Below are 24,239 nucleotides of genomic sequence, written 5' to 3'. Positions count from 1 at the left end.
CTAGATTCTATGTCCTGTACAGTGAAATTGTTCTTGCTCCGCTCCCCACCAAGTGACACACCCCTGCCTGTCAATCGAGAAATAATTGATTGGTATATGTCCCCCTTCAAGATTAGAAAAGGAGGCATTTTTGGGTCCGCGGCTGGCGTCATTCCTAGGCCGAATATGAAACGGAACGGTAGGCCCAGAAGTATACAGTAGATAAAACACGAATATAATCATACCAAGTTACATCTGATGGTAGAGTTGTGACTTGAGCAGATCAGTAGGTCGAGAAATATGATGACGGACTTGAGGGGCAACCATCCAGATTGGGCGGGAGGAAGACAGCTGCTGCTGGGATTGAGAGAATGAGGGCCCATTCCTAATGGGCATATGACCTTGGCTCCGAGCGCTTGGGTTCGAGATTTAGCACTAATATTGTCATTCAATATCTGACTATCTAGTGGTGCTTAAAACGGGCGAGTGGTGCATCTCCATTCCCGAACACCCTTGGATCGCAATAGTAATGTTTCTCGTTAGTTATGTTGGGTGGTTAACTCCCCCACCAATGCAAGCAGACCACGCTCGGGATCAATGGCCTTGATTCCTACCATTCCTGGCATCGCATTTTACAGGGGGTGGGCTAGAACAAGACCAGCAAGACCAAATCTTCCTTGTCCCTGCAGTAGAGAAAGGAGGGGTTGGTCAGGAGATCTCCGTAACTAACTAACTAGCAACCACGGCGGTACTTCTGAGTTTGTACGTAAGTGATGGAAGAGAAACCAACGCTCTTCTAGTGCTCGGTGAGTCGCGCGCCTCAACAATCTTTCCCCCCTATCTGGGGACGAAATAACCTATATCGACCTTAGGGGCGTATCTAGTGTATCTTGAAAGTCATATCCGTTGAGCTCAATAGCTAGCTACAACTAGCTCTAGGCTTTGGAAGGATCCAGGCCTTTCAAACCATCTCAGAACTTCTTCCCGCGGCCCGTAGAATGCCGATCGGGAAAGCCAAAGGCGAGCCACAGAAGAGGTGCCTGGATCACTAGTACCTCCCATCCATGTCATAGCCCGATGAAGATTTCAGACATGGACAGTAAAGTAAGTAGGTCGTGAGGTAGAAGGTCCACTGGGCGGTTCCGGTGACAGGCAGGGTAGTTCTGCCATCATGTGCTGCCATTGGCCCCTGGGTGTCAAGTGACCAGCCGCGATTTTCACTGGAAACCCGCTCATTGGCTACCCGTACTATTGCATACGTATGGTAAATACAGATCAAGCCACCCAACCCATGAAAAATGACGGAAAACTAGGGTTAAGTGCTAAAGTGCTGAAAGGTAGGATAGTAGTGCGGAGGAAGGCGGGTGTGTATTCGGTCGCCGCATATTTGACCAGGATCTAGACTTCAACGTATTTGGAGGGCGGGTGGGCTGCTCACCAGGGCCGGCTGCATATGTACTCCTGCTGTACTCTTTACTCTTACTGCGGTCGGATTCGAGGTCGGCTTGGAATCCTCTCAGGAAGACTGGCCATAAACATGTCACCATGCGACTGTTTATGTCCGACGCCACAGGTACAGCAGCAACAAAGGATGCTTGAGCCTATGTCAATACTGCAATGACGTAGCAATAATCACCATCTCAATACGGGATCATAAGGGCATCATGTCTGACCAGTGTCAAAAATAGGCCAATGCATAACGCATGTGTAGAGTTTCAGAGTCTTGGCTCAAGTTCTACGGAGTAGGAAAAGTATACTGCAAACGATCTGGATGCAGTGGGCGATGCCTTGCCCACGTGCAGTTTCGCGGTCCATGCTCATCGTGTCCACGCTTGAGTAGTAGACCAATACTTGTAGCCGTTGAGTATTCTTGGTAGTCTATTTACTCCATCGTTGAGATTCGTACTTCCTGCAGCGCCTCAACCGAAAATGAAGTACTTCGTCGAGAAGTACTCAACTGTATATATTCGTACCGCATGATGCAATTGCCACTCTGCATTCATCCGAACGGTCTCTTGTAAGCTCAGCCATCGCTTTGCATGGGCATGTTGCTTAGCGGCAATAAACTCTCGTCGGGTTACAAATCTATTGTATTGAAAGCGAATGACATATCACACATTTACATCATCCAGAAAAAAGAAGAGTCACGGGATGAGAACAGACTTACACTACTAGAAACGACGCTTCTACAGCCAACCCCACAATGACTAGGGCAAGCGCATATGGTACTAATGATATATCCACTTAGTACTAATAGGAGCAGCTAATGTTGGGCTTCTTAATATAGTAGCAAGGGTCATTGTAGTTCTGATAGTAAAGGCGATCATGTGAAGCTCATGTTTCACACGTTTAGCTGTCACCGGTAGCTCAAAGGGACAAAAACCTCCGTCTCTTGAATTTTGGCTTTTTCCTCAATACCATTTTCCATATCTCTCCTTTTTAGTATTCCGCTTTTTAAGGCTTGGCATGTATGCATCTCGATCGTATACGACCGCCCGACATACATGGATTTTCAATCATCGGCTCAACACAACAGTTGTCGGACTATCTAGAAACGCTCTGTGCCGTGTCCTAGCTCCCTTACCTCCTCTATCCTTGCAGCTTGCTTCTTCAGAAACATGAACATAAGTAGGTTGCTTATGAGACTCACGGAGGCATGTCGGGATTGGAAATTGTATACGATTGGACATCTCCCGCATTTGTTTTCTGACTTATTTGAATAGTAGCTTCACCGTCACTGAACTTTGGGGCGTAAGAATAGCAAGAGCACTTACAGAGAGAACCGGCACGGGAGATTATGCAAACCCCTTGCTGCGCAGACTTGCAAGCGTATCAGCTACTACAGTCAGTAGGTCTCAGCAGACCATAATCCCAGATAACACGACTTGAAGAGCTCCTACTTAAGATTAAGAGCATGCCATTCTTGAACCATAACCTTCTCATTTGCCACCTTATCTACATCAACTGGATTTACATGAGGGACTAATTGCAGCCACATACCGAGCTGAGACAGGGAAGGGCTTGAAAAATCTAATGTTCGGAAGCGTCGGGGTAAGCCACTCGGAACTCATCCAGGCGTGTCGTCGAATTAAAGACGAGGTCAGAGTGTATGTTGCATATTGACAAAGGGTAGAAAATTTCAATCATAATGACATTAGGCTATTGCGTTCATGAGCTGTAAGAGAAGAATGGATGTAGAGGAAGGATGATAGACCAGTCGAGCTATCGGTAGCTGTCCTGCAAACCGAATTCGAGACCACGCACATCCGTTGGGTTCATTCTTCTTTATTTATTTTTTCTTTTTCTCTACGTATCTAGCATCAAACATACATGAGTAGTTCATATGCGGTCTATAGCTCCGGTGACACTGCAGACAGTCTATACATCTCATTGAACTTTGCTGGGAGGTGTGAGTGAGTGAGTGAGTGAGTGTGTGTGAGTGTGAATATAAGCTGAGAATGCACGTACTTGGGAGCAGGTACCCAACAACATACATACCACATGTGATTATCTCTCTGCTGATGCTTGACGTACCTCAAGTTTCGAAATACAGATACAATACCTGGCATTCACACTAACAAGTATCATTTAAGAATTGCCCCACATCGACTCAATGGTACCTCAAAAAGGACCAAACTGATTGATGCACATAAGAAATCCTCCTGTGCGTATTTGTGCGCTTGGTGCACCACAGAAACTGGCAGGTTGAGAGTCTGGGAGTGCTGCGTATGCCTCGAAAAGATATCAATAATTGTCTATAATGAGGCCTAGTTGAATCCAACGTGACTAGCTAAATAAGTTGTTTAAAGTCGAGGGGTCAGGTGATTGTTAAGAAACGATACGACAAAAAGATCTACCAAACCATGACTGTGTGAATCAGGCGCAGGCAATTTTGTTCATATGCTTTGGATTAGGCTCTACTAGATACAGCCTCACCCTGCCACTGTGCATACCATCCGACATACCATACCCATCAACAAGGAGAGACAGGCAATAATACCATGGCTAACAGTTCCTACGAATCATGAAACATTATTAATATGTAGGGCTCTTCTTTAGGGCCATTGCAATCATGAGGTGGGTTACCTCATTCACTGATCCTTGGCTCTCGTTTTCAGAGTTTGGCCCGGTCGGCAGGCAGCTAAAAGGCATGCTGCTTGGTTACTGCGGATCGCCGGGGGGCCACACAGCGTCAGCAGATCACATTCAACTGGCTCAAGTTGTTGTTTCTTTCTTTCTTTCTTTCTTTTTTTTTTTTTTTATATTTTTTTATTTTTATATTTTTTAAACCCCCGAGTTACTCTCAGGTGACTGCAGCTTTGCTGTCTCGGTTAGGCAGCTCATGTAACAACCATTGGCCACCAAATGGTCAATTTTACCACTGCTTCAGATATACCTCCATAGTTCATGATGTGATTTTCGTGAAACAGACTAGGGGGCCCTGCTGGGACACAAGTGATACCGAGCTCTTATTTAGTAGTTCAGACTCAATGATGGCTTACTATCTGATAATGATGAGGACTGCTGCAGGCCAACAAGCAGGGGTAGAACGGTAGACCAGTAAAATGGATGACATTGATGGCTTTGTTTTCATCATTGTTGTTTCGGAAAGGCCTGCTGCAATTTATGCTTTACTTCCTCGGTCGTACTATGTAGGCTGAGAGCCTGTTATGTCCGCAACGTTGAAACCCTACTACTAAGGTACATATTGGCAGGACTATATCACTCACAGCGTTGATATATGTGAGCATTTGGTGTCCACCACTACGACTAGTACATTTCTCAATACCATCAAGGCTTGTTTCTCGGAAACGACAACCCTGTAGATGTTCGGGCAGGAGGATCAAAGAAATGTGCCTGCCTTAACCGAGATCAACATCATAACCAGCCCAGCCCCCCCCTCCCCCCAAAAGTTTCCGAGGTGCGTTTTCGGCCATCTCCAAGGCTGAGCCAATAGCGGTAGCTCGGCACTTCGTTTACTTAGTATCGTCCAGGGCATGAACCCAGCTCTACTGTGAACCAAAGGACGGATGTACCTGATCTTATCACAGAAGTCAAACCCTGCCTTGGCCATCTTGTCCATGAAACCTGGCCCTATAGCAACACCACATTTGTGTCTCTCAAGAGTCAAGAGTGCTCCGTATGTTGTGTCATCTTGGCTATTGCCCTTCACGGTAGACTTTGGGATAAATTCAGCCGCGGAAACCTGTTCCTTGTGTCCCGAGATGCCTTTGTGTCAGCCAGATCAAGCGTCCAATAAAACCGGGGGAGTTTAAATTAGGAGTCTCTCTCCCTAGTCTTTCTTTGAGCGTGAGAGTTACTTGGGCGGCCATTGAAAGACAATCACAGGAGCAGGAAAAGTGGGAAACAAGGGAACATGACCCAATGACCACCACTGTTATTGCAATCAACAATGAAGAACCCCCAAGAAACCCACCACACAAGTAGGTCCAGCACTAAGGACGAAGAACGAAAGGGAGGGATGGGGGGAAAGAGAGTGCGAGCGAGCGAGATAATTTCATGTCCAACCGAAGAGATAGGGAATGATGTCACCGTGGGGCAACTGTTGGCCTTCTTTCCGCCAGCAAAGGGTCATCGTGAACCTTCAACCATGGGTTTCTCCTCGCATTTAGACCCAAGGATTGCCACCAGCACGAGGCCCAACCAGTTGAGGATTTTGTGAGGCCTGATGAGCGAATCGGACCTTGGTGGGTAGTAGGACCATGTAACCGGGTCTGATTCCGTCATTTAATCCTTTCCAGATCTCGAGCTAGGAAAAGGCGGAAGGATAGGACACTGTAGGTAAAAGTAGATAGAATGGAGGCTAAAATAGCTGCTACATTGGGGGAGTAGGCAGCACTGGAGTCTCCAGAGTGAGGAGAGACCGGGGGGGGGGAAATGCGCAGTAGTGCAAGACGTGTGTGCCATCGGGCGGGATTGAAATTACATGGGCTAATGACCGGGCACGATGGCTCTACTTCCTTTCCGACTCTCCGTGACGAATGTAAATCGTCTAGATTATCTTGATATATTCCATGTAGTACCATCTTTAATGGGCCTTAGACTCGCGGAAAAAAAGAAGAAAGAAACAAAAACAAAAAAAACTGCAAGGCAGTTGACCCTGTAGGTACTACTGTGTACTAAGTATTCCCGTTTTCTATTATTCTATACAGTAAGGAGATGCTTGCATCAGGTCGTGAAATATTCCACTCTTGAGGGACAACGAAGATTCCATACCTAGTACTTACTACCCACTAAGTCCCTCTAAAGTCTAGACACTCATTGAGGATTTAGTCCTACTCGGGGCACAATGCCATCACCAGGCACAACAGTAACTAAAATACTGTATCATCCACCAAAAATTCAAGGTTGCCCTACTACGTATCTAACAGTGTTTAGTATCCCTCGAAGTCACCTGCCCATCACAGATTATAACGATGGAGTAAGAGAAAATGGAGTCCCCTCACACTAACTACGGAGTAAAGGTGGAGAATGCTAACCTGCGTGCCTCCAATTCCCAACTAATCCACTAGTCCAGAATATTGCCTAATTACAGCCGGACCATAATTATAGAGAACCCACCAGATTCCCACTTAAGCGTGACACTATCATCCCAGTTTGGCCCCTGCTGCTCCGTAGGAAAAAGGGTAAAAAAGGAATGGTGTGTTTGGGTCAAACAGACGACCACGCTATCTTTTTAGCGTCCAAGACGGCGTCTTTGCTGTAGCGGGCCAGAGAGTGAGAGAGACTGAGTTGAGTATACTGTTTTTGGTAATGGGCTGGAGAAGTGAATGGATCCTTTATCCTTGCACCTGCGTAGCATTATCTAGATATGGTAGTTTTGTTACATGAATGGTCGTTGCTCACCCGCAAGAGGTATATTTACTTGACAATTAATATTTATTCATCATCTTTCCTTTATTTGTGGCTCTGATTGACAACCAACTATCTAGATAATCATCGTGATCATGGTTCTGGACTCTTTAGTCCTCCGCTGCTCTTCCTTTCCCACTTTCCTATCTTACTGCTAAATCATTTCCTTGTTTCTCTGTCGTCGGGGAACTATTTTGATCGTCTGATCTGGCAGTCACTTCATCGAGCTACAACTATTGGCAATAACCTTCGTGTAGCACTCACGAGGTGTCAAGTGATTAGAGATGATCAGAGCGTGCAAAGGTCATGCTCGTGGAGATATTTCCGCTACATGTTCATAGCGCAAAAGTGGCCGCTATTATTGTTGGGGGAGATATGTTGGCGCAGAATACAGGTATTGCCAGGAGACATCTCGAGAACCCTCGTTCGGCAATGACATACGAGATGAGGGAAGGTGCTCCCGATGCAGCGTCGGCTATGTCCCGTGAAATCGATAAAATCTTGCTCTTACTCCATTCGCTGCAAAAGGTCTTTGGCTAACGCAGGTGACCCTGATGAATGACCCGGGTCCCTCAGCGACGCAAGGAGTCCATCCCATCACAAGGTCCGTCACTCTCACTTCGATTTTCCATGTCATAAGAAGCAGAACGTGTTTTACATTGCCCCATCTATGATGCGTTAAGGATAAAAAACAAACACCGCAACAGCTTTCCGCAGATGATGCTTCCATGCATGCCTAGCAGTCATGTCCATCGGCCAAAGGTTGCCGTCGAGATAAAAATGATAAGAAAAAGTAGAACAGCGGGGAAAAAAAAAGAGACAGGGGTACATTCATAGATGAAGGCATAGACAAAATCGAAATGATATCTCGACTGGACCGAAGATGGATCTATACAAAACTTGGTTCCGTGGCGCCAAACGACTGCCTCCCTGGACCAGCAAACCGCATTCGTGGGGATAACCGATGTGATACACCATCGTCCAAACATGCACATGGAGAGAGAAGAGCTACTAAAACAAATAGTGAAAAAGGTATAAGCCGAGGGCGGATGCAGAGCAATAGCTTCTGTCCTCCCACTTTCAGGTGGGCCCCATTAGCCCCAGCTGCACGTTAGAGCGTGCTTAGAAGGGAGGAGGGACCATGTCCTCAGGGCTCATCTTCTCTTGCTGCTCCATCAGTTCCTCGCCCGCGATCTCAAGGGAAACAGCAAGACCGAGCTTGGCCGTTTGCTACAAAGAGAACAACATGTTAGTGACTAATTATCCACCTGGAATGAAGGGACACTGCAGGAAGTGAAGCTCACCTTGGCCTGATCGATCTCACCGGCAAAAGTAAGAGCGATGGGCATAGCTATCCGCTTCTCCAGAAGGCAGCTGACCTTTCCGGTGCTGTCGACCTGAGCACGGAAAGTGGAAGCACGGAAGTCGTACTTGGCGCCAATGGCAGTGGTGCCGTCACGGCTGGGACCACCCATGAGAGCAGCAGCAGCGTTAGGAGCGAACTGGAGGTTCATGTCAACACCAGCCTCAACACGCTCGGAGAGCTTCTTCCAGTAGGAGGCGGTGATGACACCCTGAGCCTGCAGCTGAGCACTGGCAATCCAGTCGGCGGTCTTGTAGCGGGCACCGTAGGAGAGAGCAGATTCAGGACGAGCGTTCATGGCCTGGCGCTGCCAGATAGCCTCGAAACCAAGAGCCAGGTTGGGAGTAACAGACTGGAGATAGCTTCCGACGAAAATACCGGTAAGACCGCCCTCCAAGCAAGAGGGGTTGAAAGCCTTGAGAGACGCGGAGAAATCGTCGCCGGTGTAGTCATTATCAAGCTGCATCAAACCCTGGCCACCGGGCATGATCTGAGTGTTGGTCTTGGTGACAAACTTGGGGGTCCAACGGTAGTTGCCGACAGCAGCGAGACCTCCATCGCTTCCGAGGTTGCCTTGCATGAAGACCTAAAGTCCCAACGAGAGAAATTGTTAGTCATCTACACATAATATATATTCAGAGGTAACATATAATCATTGCACCTTACCTTAGGACTTCCGTACATGGCGGAGAAGTTGTATGGGGGCATGTTGCCGGATCCGCCCATGGAGAAAGCATGCGACACACGGAACAGAGGAGACATGCCGAAAACCTTGGTCAGGTCCGCCCGGAGACCGGTGAACATGAAGTTGGACAGCAGGACATCCTTCTGCACCTCCCGGGAGATGTTATCCAGGGTGCCAGGGTTGGGAAGGCCGAGGGCGGCCCTGCGCTCGGAGAACGAGGTGTATGCATCCTTGAAGGCCGCGGCCACGGAATTGTCCGTGAGGAAGGAAGGCAAAGCTAGAGAGTCGGACATTATGAAGTCTGATGAGATATTAAAGGTCGTTATACAGGACGGGAGAGAAACGGAGGATGATCGTTATACGCGGTTCGTCCTTGTTGGGAGGAGGAAAGAGGAAAAGAGAAGAGTCCTCGTTGAGACCAGCCCGGAAATTGAACCTGGAAAGGCGAAGAGCAACGTGAGGGATAACACGACGCTCTTGCTAATTGAGGAGTGAAGGTTGTGTCCGACCTGCTCTGGGGGATTGAGAGGAGGGAGGTTGAACACCAGGGCAGATGGATTGGGGGAGGGAGATGGATGAGATGGTGATGGGGAAGTTCAGTTTCCAGGCGTTCTTTCGACTGCCAGAGCTTTCGGCTTGAAAAAAGTGACTGGCGCCTTTCCGCCCCGGCTGCGCTGGGCCGTCGCTGTGCTGCGCCGTAGCCACTGACTCCCTCAATTTAGTTTAGCCCGCTTCGGGCTGCGCCGGGATTGGGATCTTTAGTTTGGCCGGCGATGATATAATCCTCGAAGCTATCTAGTTAATTAATTAACTAACTAGTTCATCTCTCTCAATTCGTGAAGTAGAGAAGAAGAGAAAAGCAGAGGTCTCACGGATCCTATATCATATTCTTCGGAAATTTGTTGTGCTCGAATTGTCTCGACTTTGTCACAAACCCTTCCTATCTCTGTCTGTCTGTCTCTCTCTCTCTCTCTTTTTCCTTTTCTCGGAGACGAGCAACCAATCGGGTGGGGATCGGTCTATAGTTTATACCACCGACGGTGTACAGCTCTAGTACACTACTAACTAACTACTACTTACTACTTGGTAGTCAGGTAGTCACTAACTTACTGACAGTTACAACAACTTGATTAGTCTCTGCTGCCGCCCGATTGGGCTGTCTTAACTTTTTTTTTCTCCCCTGAGAGTGTTTCCTTGCAAAAAGCAGTACTTATTACTTCTACTACCTAATCTTCCGTCATTACTGGGACTTGCTTTTGTGCGGGGATGTGCTGAGCGCCTTCCTTCGTCTCTATTGCTCTCTACCGATACCCCTCGTTAGCCCAGCCCAAGCTTGACTCTACTATTCTTCCTTCTCCCCGAACTACCCCATCCCATCCCATCCCATCTCGCCATTATTATCATTACCGCCATGGATACGTTACTGTAAGCTCGATTCAGTCCTTCCTTCCTCAATACGTTTCGCTTCTTCTCCGAATCGTCGTGCTGGGTCCGGAGTACTTTGCGATACTGCTGAACCTTTCCCGATTATCGATCCCACTTGCTCTAACGTACTCTTAGTACCGCGGATATCGTCGCCAACTCCCCGCGATTCCGGCGCAAGTCGTCGACTTTCGTCGATGCAATTCACGACCTGCCTGAAAAGGCCGATTTGGCTCCCGCACAGCTCTACAGCACCGAATCCGGCCGACTCTTCCACTCCGGCCGCATTGTCATCATCACGGTAGGATTACCGGCAAGAGGCAAGACGTTCGTTTGACCAAACCCATTTGTCATTGGTCCATACCAACTCATTAACCTTTGGTCAGGCATATGTCGGTCGCTCTGGCACGTTACCTTCGCTGGTAAGTACACCATCCGGCTCATGGCTGTATCGCTGGCAGAGCCGAATTGACATCATCGCAGGTTAGGTGTCAAGACAAGAATATTCCACCTCGGCGATTATCGACGTGCTACCATCCCCTACGGCCAAGATATCCCTGATGACTACTTCTTTGTCAACGGTACGTGATGGCCTCTTATATCTACCCAGACGTACCTTGGCCGGCCTCAGTGGCTGACCACTTTTATTTGGACAACCTCGCTTGCTAACTGAACATGTAGCGTCGGCTTCGTCTGTGCTCCTAAGGCAGAAGATTGTTAAGCGATGTCGCGAAGATATATACCACTTCTTGAATCATGAGAATGGGCAGATAGCGATATACGATGCAGTCAATCCCATCGCTTCGGGACGACGGTCACTCGCCAAGGAATTCTCCAAGCATGATATAGAGGTACTCGAAATCGGCCTACCCTTTATATCACACATTTGCTAATATTGCCCTCCATGGAAATCCAGACTCTATTCATTGAATCGTGGTGTGACGATGAACGTATAATCGAGGAGAATGTCCGACGGGTCAAGATATCCTCACCCGACGTACGTGTACCTACCATGGAACCCCAATTCTATCGCGCATACTCACCATTGGCAGTACGTAGGGTGGTCTTCAGAAGACGCGGTCAAACATTATTTGACTAGGATAGCTGCCCGTATCCCCCAATTCCAGACTATGGAGGAGACGGACCTGAATTACATCAAGGTATCTGCTATATCCTGCAAAATGCGGTTTCCCTTTCGCTAATATCTCACCAGATGATCAACGCAGGTGAACGTTTGATTGTAAACAACAAAAGCTTTGGCTATCTCTCTAATCGGATTGTGTTCTACCTCTTGAACCTCCATATCAAATCAAGACACACGTATTTTGCCAGAGTCAGTCTGCCTGTTGCGACGCATATTGACGGGAGATCTTTAATTTACTGACGAAAATGTGTGTGACTAGGCCGGTGTTTCACTGGAAGCAGGCTCATACAAAGCGGATGCCTCACTATCCGAGCAAGGAGAGGAGTACGCCAAAAAGATGACAGAGTGCTTGCTGCAGCACAGGGAGGCTGAAAGACAAGCTATGGCCGATCAAGGGGAGAAAGACTACGAACTAAAGCCGCTGACAGTCTGGACGTCTACGCGACGGAGGACAGTCGAAACCGCCAAGTATCTCCATGAGAAAGGATACAAAGTACGGCAGCGATCACAAATGAGCCAGTTGAACCCTGGGGTATGCGAGATGATGTCGGAACGGAAAATCCGCCAGGAGTATCCGGACGAGGTGGCGAAGCATGATCTTGACCCCTATCACCATCGTTACCCTCGAGCAGAGGTAGGCCGTGTTCTTGTTTGCGTTTAGTCATGGAGGGTTCCGAAACTGACTATATTGGTAGTCCTATCATGACCTTGCGGTACGGCTGGAGCCGATTATCCTGGAGCTTGAGCGCGAGCAGAATGATCTCTTGATTATCGCGCACGAGAGCGTATTAAGAGTGCTTTATGGATACCTGATGGCATGCAATGCAGCCGACATTCCATTCCTGGAGTTCCCACGGGACGAGATAATTGAAGTGAGGCGATTGTTACAGGTTTAACGGCGTTGAACACCTCAGCTAACTGACTTCTTCAGATAATACCCGAAAGCTATCAGAACGAGGCGCGCCGAATCCACATCCCTGGTCTACCCAAAGAGATCATCCCTGGCTCACCCGAAGACATCAAGATTCCCGTCCCGCCGAGTGGGATGATGACCCCGCTGGCTGGGGGACTTGGCAGCCCAAAGGAAGGCCTCGCAACGCCGCAGAGCGGCCTTCGAACTCCTCGGGAGCCCGAGAGGATCTCACAGCAGCATGTGGAAGATGTTGTCTAGATTCGCATTCCATCTTGTATATAGGACCCCGCGACCGCTTGCCCGTAGGAGTATCGTCGGTACGATTGTGAACGTAGATAGTCATTAGCGCTAGCCCCCATGAAGCGTAGAAACGAAGACAATGTTATCCTTCTGCTGAAGCTCGTAATTCTCCTCGCCTTCGAGCTCCCAATCAGCGTCGTTGATAAGGACCAAGATACCCGGTCGTCTGGCGCACAATGTCAGCCTGATCGCGTTGCACTGTATTCCCATGCGATGAGATGGAACGTACACGTTGCCTTCCAAAATGAACAATTCCTGCCTCTGATCCTTCATATAGTTCTTCACCAGATGACCCAGGAGGTAGCTGATAGTTGGCCGGCTGCCGTCGTCAAGGTGCGAAGGTAGGGTGACGTGGTGTTTGCGCTCGTTGGCAAACAGAATCTCTAGACCTCCTCTGTTTGTGCAAATCAAGCCAAGTCAGTCATGAGTTTTGAAGCCTGGGGTGATTGCATGACAAGGGTGAGAGCCGAACGTGAACTCAACGGTAATAGCAATGGAACCGGCGCCATCTTTGCCCAGCTCAGGGGCTTCAAGGTTCGTGACCATCTTATTTATTATAAGAGAGATGTATAACTAAAGCCCTAGTAAGGTAAGGTGATGAATTGGGGGGTTGCGCGGGCTCGTCAGGGCTCGTGGACAAGGCGTAGTTATTGCGGCGAGGATGGAGATGGAGGGGTTGACAAAAGACGGGGTCCGGATTTCTCGCAGCTTATCGATAAGCCGCCCAGTTTGCCGGCACAAAAAGTCGGCTGGCTGTGCGATCCATTCGAACATGGTTGGTTGGTGACGAACAAGCCCACCCCTCACTCTTACTTCCTTCCCTGTCTGTGGCTCCGTTGGCCTGCCTGACCTCCTTCAAGATAAATTAAAAACCAATTGCTCGAACTTCCGACTTAGACGAGCTCTTCATGGTCTCCATCACGACTGAGTACATCAGCGTCGGGGGCAATAGGCATCCCGCCGCCGCTGATTGGGACGTCCAGTCAGGCGTGCTTGCCTTTGGCGCAGATAACAATGTAGCTCTCTGGGATCCTCGAGTAAGTTACTCCTCAAGATCCGCTTGTTTGCTTCCGGGATGGTGTTAGTTTGGATACTGATGGCGGGGCCTTGGGTGATGATGTAGGAGAGCTCCCAGCGCGGGGTCTATTCGCTTCTTGTCGGCCACACCGACAAGGTCAGTGTCGTTCGGTTCTACACATGCCCTTCTACCGGAGCAAGACTTCTCTTGACTGGCTCTGTTGATCATACGGTCCGGTTATGGCGCCCCGATTCAGAAAACTCCCGCCAATTCGTCCACGCGCATACTTTGGAAGGACATACCGGCTCAGTCAATACCATCGCCATAGCCGAAGGATTGGACATCGTCGCATCGGGCGCAGCTGATGCTACTGTGAAGATATGGAAGATCAGCACGCAGGGGGAGCCGAAGGGCGAGCTCTTGAGATCTATTCCCATGAAGCCACGCTTCTTTCCGTTGGCTTTGGCGTTGACACCGCTTCGAACGGAGTCGAATGACAGACCTGTGGCTCTGGCGGTGGCAGGGACCACAAACATCGTGCAGGTATATGTAGCAGAGAACACTCTTGTCCACCCCGATTTCAAGCTTGCGGCTGTGCTGTCCGGACACGAGGCGTGGGTGCGCTCCTTGTCTTTCACGTCGGATAAGCAGAGCAAGACGGGTGATCTGCTATTGGCCTCAGCCAGTCAAGACAAGTATGTTCGACTCTGGCGATTTCAACGTGGAGAGGTTACTCAGGCCACGCCGGCGTGTGATGACGATCCTATGCTGGGTGGCTTCGAGCCGACGCTATCGAACAAGGCGCATCAGTTCACCGCGGCGGGGACCAAATACTCTGTTACATTCGAAGCTCTGTTGTTCGGAAACGAGGACTGGATTTACACGACTGCGTGGAACCCTGACCCAGAGCGCCAGCAACTTCTCACTGCTTCGGCAGACAACACATTGACCATTTGGGAACAAGATCCGGTCTCGGGAGTGTGGCTTTCTGCCGAAAGAATGGGAGAGATCAGTGTTCAGAAAGGTTCCACTACAGCTACTGGTAGTACTGGTGGGTTCTGGATTGGTCTTTGGGCCCCAGACGGCAAGCAAGTTGTAAGTCTGGGCCGCACTGGAAGCTGGCGCTCGTGGAAATATGATGCGGAAACCGATATGTGGGCGCAATCCCTGGGTATCTCAGGGCATGTGCGATCAGCCAACGGGGTCCAATGGGAGCCTACTGGAGGATATCTCCTGTCGACAAGTGCGGATCAAACGACACGTCTGCATGCCCAGTGGCTGCGGGATGGACTGAAGTCATGGCATGAATTCTCACGACCTCAGATTCATGGCTACGATTTGAATTGCGTGGACACTCTGGGCCCGGCTCGGTTCGTGTCCGGTGCCGAAGAGAAGCTATTGCGAGTGTTCAATGAGCCTGGGCCTATCGCACAGCTCCTAGAGAAGCTTTCTGGCTTCAAACAGACGACCGAAGGAGCACTGCCAGACACAGCACAGATCCCCGTCCTGGGATTGTCGAATCAGGCCCCGGCCGATGATGCGCCTACAGGTGAAGACGGAGTGGAGGGTGAGGAAGTTGGAAAAGCTCAGGCTAATCAGGCGCTTTTGGCGGAATCAAACCAACCGCCATTGGAAGATCAGCTGGCCCGCTACACATTGTGGCCAGAGCATGAGAAGCTGTATGGTCACGGATACGAGATTTCAGCTGTGGCCGTCAGCCACGACCGCACACTAATTGCCACCGCGTGCAAGGCGAGTTCGATTGATCATGCCGTGGTGCGTCTGTACGACACGTCGGACTGGCACGAGATTCGTCCATCTCTTGCCGCGCACACCTTGACCATTACTAGTCTCGCTTTCTCCAGTGACGACCAGTACCTTCTGAGTGTCGGGCGTGACCGGCAATGGGCTGTTTACCAACGCAGCGAACAGGACCCCTCTACATTCTCCCTTCTAACTTCGAACCCCAAGGGCCACTCCCGAATGATCCTCGATGCCGCATGGGCACCTGCGTCGGGCAAGCCCATCTTCGCAACCGCTGGCCGGGACAAGTCAGTGAAGCTGTGGCAAATGACCGAAGGCTCTTTTGAGTGTAAATCTACCATCCCGTTGACAACGCCTGTCACTGCACTGGCGTTCCTTTCGCAGATATTCAACAACTCCTTCTTTGTGGCCACGGGCGAGGAAAGCGGGGCAGTGTCTGTCTACCAGGTTGCAGTCGACAGTTTGGAAGCCAGCCATTTGTCGAGTATCGACAAGCTTTCATCACCATCGAAGGCGATCACGCAGCTATCCTGGCGGCCGGTCCCTGATGCAGACACACGGAATTTTGCATTGGCGGTAGCAAGCGAGGACACTTCAACTCGGATATATAGTTTTTCGGACATGGTCTCATAACCAAAAAGGCCGTATATGTACAGAACCAAAAACTAAATGAGCAGGAAAGAAAAGAAATTATAATACCATGGGTTGAAATTTTGCGTCATGTTGAAAGCCCAGACTCCTGAGATGTTGAATATCTCCCTCCCAAGTCTAGAAATCCATCTAGAGACACAAACAGTTGAATGATGCTCCGAACCCCTGCTATGCATATGCAGTGATAGTGGCTGTTGAACCAATCATGTTGAACGATGCCAAAGAAAGTATATAAGAAGAGCAGATGAAACAAATGAAAAGGCGCACTTGCATGTCATCACGCAGCAGGTCGCTTTTCCAAGCCATACCCGCCCAAACCTTCCAGTGTCGGGTAAGTCTTAGCCTGACTAGTAGACCCATTTCTCGGACCCCTAGATTGCAAATCCTCCTTGAGCCACTTGAGTACGAGCACACCAAGCTGACTATTCTCGGAAGTCTCCTTGACCTCCTCGCGGAATTTCTCAATGGGACCCCACTGACGCACGCTTCCCAAATGCATATGGACAAGGTGAGTAGGCCACAGCGACAAGTTATCCAAGATATGGGTCGCATAAACGATAGTGCAGGGTCTGATCTCGGTCTCACGCTTAAGGAAGGCCAGGAAGTTGGCGCGAGAGAGGAGGTCCAGATCGACGGTGATCTCATCTAGTAGGAGGACTTGCCAGGGTCGGAGGAGGCCCATAGCTAGCTGGACGCGACGACGTTCGCCGTCCGAGACGGCGTGCATGCGCCAGCTGAGATCGATGTCGAGGATGTCGACGAGTTCATCCCGACGGTCAGGGTATGCATTGCCGCCGACGGAGGCGAGGAGGGTAGGGACGTCAATGTCGGTGCGGACGATGTTGTTGAGAACCCATTCCATGCCGAGGTAGGTTACGCCTTCGAGGCCGTCCTTGAAAGGGTCTTTGCCTGCTACGGTGATGGTGTCTGTGGGAGCTAGACGTTTGCCTGCTAGGAGGCGGAGGAGGGTTGTTTTCCCTGCGCCATTGGCTGTTGACAGTGGTTTAGAAGTTTAGTTTGGCTGATATGTGCAGCAGCAGTGATATTGGACATACCTCCGATAAGTAGGGTTCGACTGCCGGCGGGGGCCTGAAGATTGACATCGGTCAAGCCCGGAGAATCATCGGGGAACTGGAAGGATAGGTTCTTGACCTCAATTGAGGGGGAGGGGGCGTTATTGTCTGTCATGGCGAGAGATGCAAAGAGGGCTAAAAAGATGAGGGGTAAGCCAAGTTGATAGTAGGATAGCAGACTGCTCTTATCTAACTAGTAGGGTGGGTCACTCCGGTCTATGTCGTCGTAGATATTTATTGACGGTCCAAACGAAAATCTATCATTGAAAGGAAGGAGATAAAGTCTCAGCGAAGTGTAATGAGATTCAGGGAGAGAAGAAAAAGGAAGAAGTAGAGGAATTGGAGGAGGAGCGATAAGACCCGATGAGGTAATAATGGATTGCGATGGCGGGGGAATTTGCGCCGGGAATTTTTCCAGAGCCGCACCGCCAGAATTACCTCCCTTCGAGCCCATCAGCTCGCGGTCTTCTTTGCCAGATGCATTTGTCGAGGCAAGGATGCTAATTCAGCCCTATTTCTCAATTTCCTCTCATGCAACCATTCCTCCGACGCTTTATGTCTCTCAAACGCCCCTCCGTTATGAAGCCGCTCATCGCTGTCGTCGGTGCCACGGGCACGGGCAAATCAAAGGTGAGAGCGTTTACTCCGCCAGGATCTTGGGATTGTCTTTTTTTCTTATGAGGCATTGATTTACTGACGGTTGTAGTTAGCTTGCAGTGGACCTAGCCTCGCGATTTAACGGGGAGATCATCAATGGCGATGCCATGCAAATGTATCGCGGTCTCCCTATCATCACCAACCAGATCCCCGTCGAGGAGCGAAACGGTGTCCCGCACCACCTGATTAGCTGTGTTGAGCTGGATGAACAGCCATGGTTCGTGGGCAGATTCAGAAGCGAAAGTCTCCGACTCATTGACGATATTCACGCCAGAGGGAAAACTCCCGTCCTGGTCGGCGGTACCCATTACTATACACAAGCCGTTCTGTTTAAGGATCAGCTACTTGGCGAGGATGCCATTGCAGACGATGTGCCAGAGGAAGCGGAAAATCGATTGACGGAAGATAACGACCCGAAGTCTTCGACTAAATGGCCCATTCTTGACGCTCCTACTGAGGTGGTTCTGCAGAAGCTGAGAGAAGTCGATCCGGTCATGGCGGATCGATGGCATCCGAATGAAGCACGCAAAATCCGCCGCTCCTTAGAGATCTATTTCCAGACCGGCAGGCCCGCGTCGGAGATCTACGCGGAGCAACAGCGGACGAAGCGGGCAGCCCTGACTCGGGATGACTCCCTTACGGGTGCCGGCCACTTGCGATTCCCGACGATGATATTTTGGGTGCACTCGGAGAAGGAGACGCTCAACACGCGACTGGACAAGCGGGTGGATGCAATGCTAGAGCAAGGGCTAATGACAGAAGCCAGGCAGATGTCGGATTACTTCCAGGAAAAGAAAGCCCAGGGCGTCTCCGTTGACCAGAGCCGCGGCGTATGGGTGTCTATCGGATACAAAGAGCTAGCACCCTATCTCGAAGCACTATATGCAGGCTCGGTGGATGAAGCCGAGCTAGAGAACCTCAAGAAATCTGGCGTTGAGTCGATCAAGACTGCAACGCGGCAGTATGCCATGTCTCAAATCAAATGGATCAGAAACAAGTTATGGCAGGCCCTTGCAGACGCAAGCTCGACCAATCGCCTCTACCTCCTTGACAGCACCAATGTCGACGCATGGGAACAGAATATTACCGAGCCGTCCGAACGTCTTGTCCGCGCTCTGCTGGAAGACGAACCCACTCCCGACCCGAAATCACTGTCAGAACTCGCAAGGACCGTCTTAGGCGCCAAGGAGTCGCAGCCGCAGAAAGAGTCGGGATCCGTCACCAAGTGCAGGACTTGTGACATCTGCCACAAGACCATGATGGGTGATGAGCAATGGCAAATACACATCAACGGCTCAGTCCATAGGAGAGCTCTTAAGAGCGCCGCCAAACGGGCCGCGCGTGATGAATATCTACGAAAGCGACAAAAGCTGCTACACGAGGGCCAGGAAAAGGGCCCTGATTCTCCTGCGGAGCCAGATGTACAAGCCCCTCCGTCCCCTCAAACCAGATAGACAAACAATAAATGTCTTAGAGAATTCCAACAGCACCGAGGTGCCTTGCATTAAGATGCAAAGGTATCTGTGAGACCCTTGGGTAACTATGTAGAGAGATACTTCAGCGCAGTGCATGCTAGCAGACCCATCTGCATCTTTGCTTTCACACCGTAAATGTTTGCAGATAGCGGGTGCAGTCAAGACATCATTTGAAGAGCCCATAACATCTGGCCGAGTTTGGTATAGGGCTTGGCCTTTGGGGCAGCAAGTAGATGTCAAATAGAAAGCATTATATGCAGTGATTGCACGGCACATACTAGTCACTGCACTGGTTAGATCCGTCCAGCGACCGGGTCAGTTCAGACGATGTCGCAAGCGAGATCATATGCATCAAGCCAAGAGACATGCATATCCATATGTGCGGTTTGATTAGCAGCCCTATCACTTTTGCGCAACTTGGGGCCGCGGAGAGTCTCTCTTATTGGAGTAGTCCACAGACGCAGAACCATTGGAATTTAAGAAAAAATGTCAATGATTCAGTGTTTGTATGGCTCAAGATTTGGATCTCCAGGCTGAAAATGCTGGTGAGATGATATCGCCAGTTCCACTTTCTTCCACCTTAAAGACTTCGATTAGTGACGATTTCTCACGCTTGCGTATTCTCCATGTGCCTTCCTCTTGGATAGTAGTTTTAAGCCCTGCAACAGTCAGTTTAGATCCTGTTTCTTTCTTTCTTCGAGAATTATAATTCGAGCAGGCGAAATCGAAGATATACGCACATTCAAGAAAGGTGGCAGCAAAGTTAATGCAAATATTTCCGTCCCAAGTCCCCCGGCCAAGCTTCTTGACTTTTCCAGGTATGGCGGCAGTCTCGAGCTCCTCAAGACGATGGACGATACCTTGTTGGTCCCGAAAGCCGACAATGATTTTGGGTACACCGAGCAAGAATGACTGGGCCCAGAATTTCAAAAGCTTTCTTTCGTATTTGACCATGTCCCGGTCATTCCTTATTTCGGCGGAAGTTTTCAGTTCTACCCAATGGATGGGATCTTCTTTTCGCTCAGGTTTGCAATCCCAGACTGTGAATAGGATGCGTTAGAACATATTCATATGCGTTGCTGCAAGTGGTGGCGATGGAGCGGTAGGTGGCCTTATGACATACTTGCATCTACCTCCCCACCAATAACTAGGCGTGCGCGGCCGATGGCAGTGCGCACCACTGAACAATACTGGGCATTGTTGTTTACAATGAGCTCCTCTCGGTTTTCAATTTCTCTGCGAGGAGTCGGGTCCCATGGCTGATCGAGCACTGAAAGAGTCTCGAATTTATAGCCTGACTTGGTCAATAACATTTCTTGCAATAAGGAGAAGTGAGGTCTCACCCCAGTAGGCCATCAGATCCTGAGACGCCATTCCCGGAGGCATTCGTTGGTTCTTCTGAACTCGTTTCTGCTCATTTTTGTAGCTGTTGTTCTCTTCGATAAATCTAGACGGTTATTAGAGTCGAGAGCCAATAGATATAGCAGGCTAGCATGAACCAACATTGTGCCCTAGAAGTACATTAGCAATGAGTCCCCGACCCAATGGCCAATAACATACCTGGAAGCAGGTCGCGTTCATTTCAAATCTGTACGTAATTCAATGGCTGAAGCAGGAAAGCGACGATTTGAGAATACACACCCATTCAAGTTATCAAATGGAGCTGCAAGGATCTAGATTTACCAAACATGAGCATATTTCTCGGTCCTATTCAATTGGTACACATTATAGGCGATATCTACCTTGGTCATCATGCCTCTCCATGTGATGATATCAGCTTCACATTTCTTCTGGGTTTCTTGTTCCAGAGCCATGACTGTTTCGAGCAGAGCGTCTAGATGCTCATCAGCTGAATCATCTAGCTTTTGAAATGACTCGAAACCGCGATTCAGGTCCGCGGGGAGGCATGGGGGATAGTAATATTTCATCGATGAATCCCCGAGATGGAACTTATGCTCATCATCGTAAGAGAAACATGCAATCTCCTGGACAACGGTTAAGGGCCGGCTTTGGGCATTCGGAATTGGATATACTAGTGAAGCTTACCTTCGGACGTCGAATGGCAGCGCTAGCTTCGTAGAAGCGACCAATGGGCTGAATGTCAAAGGCCTTGCGGTCCATGTTTTGAGATATTGCCCGGGTCTGGTTGGTGACTGGATGTAAATGCGCCGAAAGGGTTACTCTATGTTGTACTCTTTCTGCCGTGCGCGTGCGCCTTTCACGAGATTATACCAGGGATTAAGACCGCATGAACTCAAGTGTCAAAGGTGTACTGATGTTGCTTCAGTAGAAAACAATTTGTCGTAAGAGCGAACTCATCCACCTCAAATATAGCTAGGTAAGAACCCTGCAGCTCGCAAATGCGGAGTGGAAGAAATAAGTTAGATCGTCGTTGCAGTAGTTCAGTCCAGCTGCTCCCGTCATTCTGGAAGAACCGAAGCGCGTCCCCACCAAAAGTCGCCCGGCCATCAACTTTCCCGGCCGCAAGTTGGCTTGACATCGTCAACCACCCCCCGTCCAGGCCTGGTCGAACTTGTTGTGGCCGCTTTTATCTTCGCTTTTACTCTCTTATACTATTTTGTGTGGCTGTATTGCTATAGCAAGTCATCGTTTTCACTGCATCTCCGACCTCTTGACAGTCGCCCCTGGTGATTCATCCGTTCAAGATGACCTCACGTATCGACAAGACAATTGCTCGACAACGAGAGAAGTGAGCCAACCCCACCTTGCTTCCCCCACGGAGCAGTTTCTTGATGTCTACATGTTTTGCCAAAAAGAATATGATAACTGACGCATCTTGTCTTCCTGAAGGATCGCTTCTGGTGCTTACTATGAAGCTCACCAGCAACTGCGGGTCATCGCTGCCCGGTATATCAAGCAAGCGAACTACGATGCGGCGGCAGAGATCCTTGCTGGTGGCGCCGCCGCACTACTGAAAGCTGGATCTCAACAGGGTGCTTCTGCCAGTGGCGGCGATTTGGCGATCATGTTGGTGGTTGAAGTCTACACAAAGGCGGGGTGGGAGATCACTGGAGGAAATGACGATGCGGAGGGGCGGGCTCGGAAGAGTGAGTGCTTGTCTATGCCCTGTTACACATCGCCGCGCCAGGTTGCCGATGTATTACGATGCCTTTTTGAAGTATATGCGGACTGACCGAGGGCTCCCTCTATCTACAGAGCGCTTAATCGAACTTCTGCACGAATTCCCGCCCGAGGAGCCTACCCGGAAAAGGTTTATCCAGGAGATGATCGGTTGGAGTGGCAGGTTTGGACCCTTAGAACGCGGCGACCCTGAGTTGCATCATGCCGCTGGATCGGTATACGCGGAAGGTATGCAGACCCATATTACTTCTGATTTCGAGGGCGACTTCATAACAGCTATCTCTAGACCACGAACCCTATGACGCGGAAAAGCATCTCATCTTTGGTACCTCGGAATCAGCTGAGACTCTGGCCAAACTGGAATTCGAGTGGTACACCCATGACGAACCGCACAATGCCGCAATTTATGCCTCTCGCGCGGTATTCCCATATCTCTTGATCGGAAACCTTCGCAGCGCCAACAAAGCCTTCCTTATTTTCACGTCAAAGCTTTCCTCCACCAACCCCTCACTCGGCGTGCAGGATGTCAGTAGCGCTAGCTCTGACGTACGCGTCTTCCCCGCGCTGCCATTGTTGAATTTCATCAGCATGCTGCTTCTTACGATTCAGCGCGGTAGTTCGGATTTGTATAAGCAGTTGACGGCGCATTATGCATCTCATATCAGAGACGTCAGAATCTGGGATGACGCACTGTCTCAGATAGGCGAGCAATATTTCGCAATCAAGATCCCAAGACAGAGCAACCCGCTGCTGGATATGATGGGAAGCATGTTCTTTGGTGGCGGTCAGGATGGTGCTGGTGCCCGGATGGCACCTCAGGGCAGAGGAGGGTCGAAGAGGGTGGAAGCGCCTCCGACGAGTATGGAGCTCGATTAGAGGGGTGTCAAGGGAATTTGATGTTGTAGTAGACTGCAGTCTGATCGCATCATTCATCACGCATAGTAATTAGTATAGACCATCATATCGCAAACGAATCGGTTAGGCCCTCGAGTCGACTTCAGCCTCATACATCCAGTTATCTTCCTCCAAGGCGGCAACCTTATTGCGAAGGCTCTGGTGTATACGGTTGAGTATTTCTATAGACATCAGCCGAATCGCATCGCAACATAGACCCTGGGAATGTAATCGAGGCTCACCGGCAGGCTCGATACTCATTTGTCTGTTTCGATTCCGATACATCATCTCAACAAGGTTTGCCTCCATCTCTAACTCATTATTAGCTCGCCTGACTTGGGCCCTCGGGGCGCGGAGCTGAATCTCCACCTACTCTCTTTCTCCTGCGCACTCAAATTGCCCCCTGCTGCGCCGGAACCATCGCCGGCACCCACACCTTCTATACCCTCCAATTCCTCACCATCTTCACCAATCAAGGGGGGTAGTACAGGGACATCAAGCTTGTAGCTACCGTTCTTGTCCTTAACCACGATTTCCCCGTTGTCAACGGACCCGGCGCTCAAAGATGTAGGTGCTTCAGACGAACTTGATTGCAACAGCTGCGATGATAGGCCAGAGGTTCCGTTGCTGGTTTTGCCCTGCGCAGATGAACCTGCGGGGCCAGTCGAGCCAGCGCGGTTGCTAATGTGGTGGTGGAAGAGATTGCGGCGGACGGAGGTTGTTCCCATTGCGGGACGTGGGGGTAGTAGGTGTAGAGAAATACTGAATGTGTACACAAGTAGGTATAATGCGTAAGGATGCCTTTAAGCTGGTTAGCAATGTATTTTTGGGTCCAGGCAAAACTGGTGTCGGTAGTCGTGAGGTCGACGTTGTAGCAACCGAAAGGACTGAGTAATTGAATTTAGAAATGGATGGCGAAACTAAAA

The 24,239-nt window shown here is 49.8% G+C and overlaps 7 protein-coding genes across 7 annotated transcripts; 3 read left to right on the top strand and 4 right to left on the bottom strand.

Annotated features, from left to right (window-relative positions):
• Positions 1-7,552: 7,552 nt before the first annotated feature.
• On the bottom strand, positions 7,553-9,193 carry tom40 (TOM complex pore protein TOM40; the record flags this gene model as incomplete). The annotated part of the gene is made up of 3 exons (XM_025537211.1): positions 7,553-8,082; positions 8,157-8,801; positions 8,882-9,193. The coding sequence occupies 3 exons, from the start codon at positions 9,191-9,193 to the stop codon at positions 7,975-7,977; spliced, it is 1,065 nt and encodes a 354-aa protein (XP_025381882.1). The 3' UTR covers positions 7,553-7,974.
• A 1,118-nt stretch (positions 9,194-10,311) lies between these two features.
• On the top strand, positions 10,312-16,094 carry BO83DRAFT_404275 (6PF2K-domain-containing protein; the record flags this gene model as incomplete). Its single annotated transcript, XM_025533698.1, has 14 exons — positions 10,312-10,325; positions 10,461-10,649; positions 10,709-10,744; positions 10,806-10,903; positions 11,004-11,173; positions 11,239-11,319; positions 11,375-11,482; positions 11,536-11,655; positions 11,726-12,100; positions 12,162-12,338; positions 12,398-12,619; positions 13,307-13,502; positions 13,577-13,716; positions 13,803-16,094. 14 exons carry the CDS (start codon positions 10,312-10,314, stop codon positions 16,092-16,094), a joined length of 4,218 nt encoding a protein of 1,405 aa, XP_025381881.1.
• Positions 16,039-17,199, bottom strand: BO83DRAFT_383712 (putative ABC transporter). The gene has a single exon (XM_025532533.1). It carries the CDS (start codon positions 16,972-16,974, stop codon positions 16,390-16,392), a length of 585 nt encoding a protein of 194 aa, XP_025381880.1. The 5' UTR covers positions 16,975-17,199; the 3' UTR covers positions 16,039-16,389.
• Positions 17,200-17,715: 516 nt separating this feature from the next.
• On the top strand, positions 17,716-19,296 carry BO83DRAFT_442354 (tRNA dimethylallyltransferase; the record flags this gene model as incomplete). The annotated part of the gene is made up of 2 exons (XM_025536406.1): positions 17,716-17,815; positions 17,896-19,296. Coding segments are annotated over 2 exons (1,501 nt in total), but the record flags the coding sequence as incomplete, so codon positions are not given.
• A 267-nt stretch (positions 19,297-19,563) lies between these two features.
• Positions 19,564-21,557, bottom strand: BO83DRAFT_208444 (DXO/RAI1 family decapping nuclease). The gene is made up of 9 exons (XM_025526696.1): positions 21,364-21,557; positions 21,060-21,302; positions 20,959-20,990; positions 20,878-20,905; positions 20,821-20,828; positions 20,661-20,764; positions 20,441-20,611; positions 20,058-20,357; positions 19,564-19,976 (listed from the first exon to the last, which is right to left on the bottom strand). The coding sequence occupies exons 1-9, from the start codon at positions 21,436-21,438 to the stop codon at positions 19,831-19,833; spliced, it is 1,107 nt and encodes a 368-aa protein (XP_025381878.1). The 5' UTR covers positions 21,439-21,557; the 3' UTR covers positions 19,564-19,830.
• A 196-nt stretch (positions 21,558-21,753) lies between these two features.
• On the top strand, positions 21,754-23,403 carry BO83DRAFT_383709 (protein GET4). The gene is made up of 4 exons (XM_025532532.1): positions 21,754-22,027; positions 22,129-22,385; positions 22,495-22,647; positions 22,706-23,403. The coding sequence occupies exons 1-4, from the start codon at positions 21,984-21,986 to the stop codon at positions 23,293-23,295; spliced, it is 1,044 nt and encodes a 347-aa protein (XP_025381877.1). The 5' UTR covers positions 21,754-21,983; the 3' UTR covers positions 23,296-23,403.
• BO83DRAFT_208454 (uncharacterized protein) lies at positions 23,347-24,239 on the bottom strand. The gene is made up of 2 exons (XM_025526697.1): positions 23,687-24,239; positions 23,347-23,624 (listed from the first exon to the last, which is right to left on the bottom strand). Exons 1-2 carry the CDS (start codon positions 24,039-24,041, stop codon positions 23,398-23,400), a joined length of 582 nt encoding a protein of 193 aa, XP_025381876.1. The 5' UTR covers positions 24,042-24,239; the 3' UTR covers positions 23,347-23,397.

Source organism: Aspergillus eucalypticola, assembly GCF_003184535.1.
Source record: "Aspergillus eucalypticola CBS 122712 chromosome Unknown BO83scaffold_53, whole genome shotgun sequence".
In the NCBI taxonomy this organism is placed as follows: domain Eukaryota; kingdom Fungi; phylum Ascomycota; class Eurotiomycetes; order Eurotiales; family Aspergillaceae; genus Aspergillus; species Aspergillus eucalypticola.
Note: the sequence above shows the minus strand (reverse complement) of the source record. Positions and strands in the feature narration are given on the sequence as shown.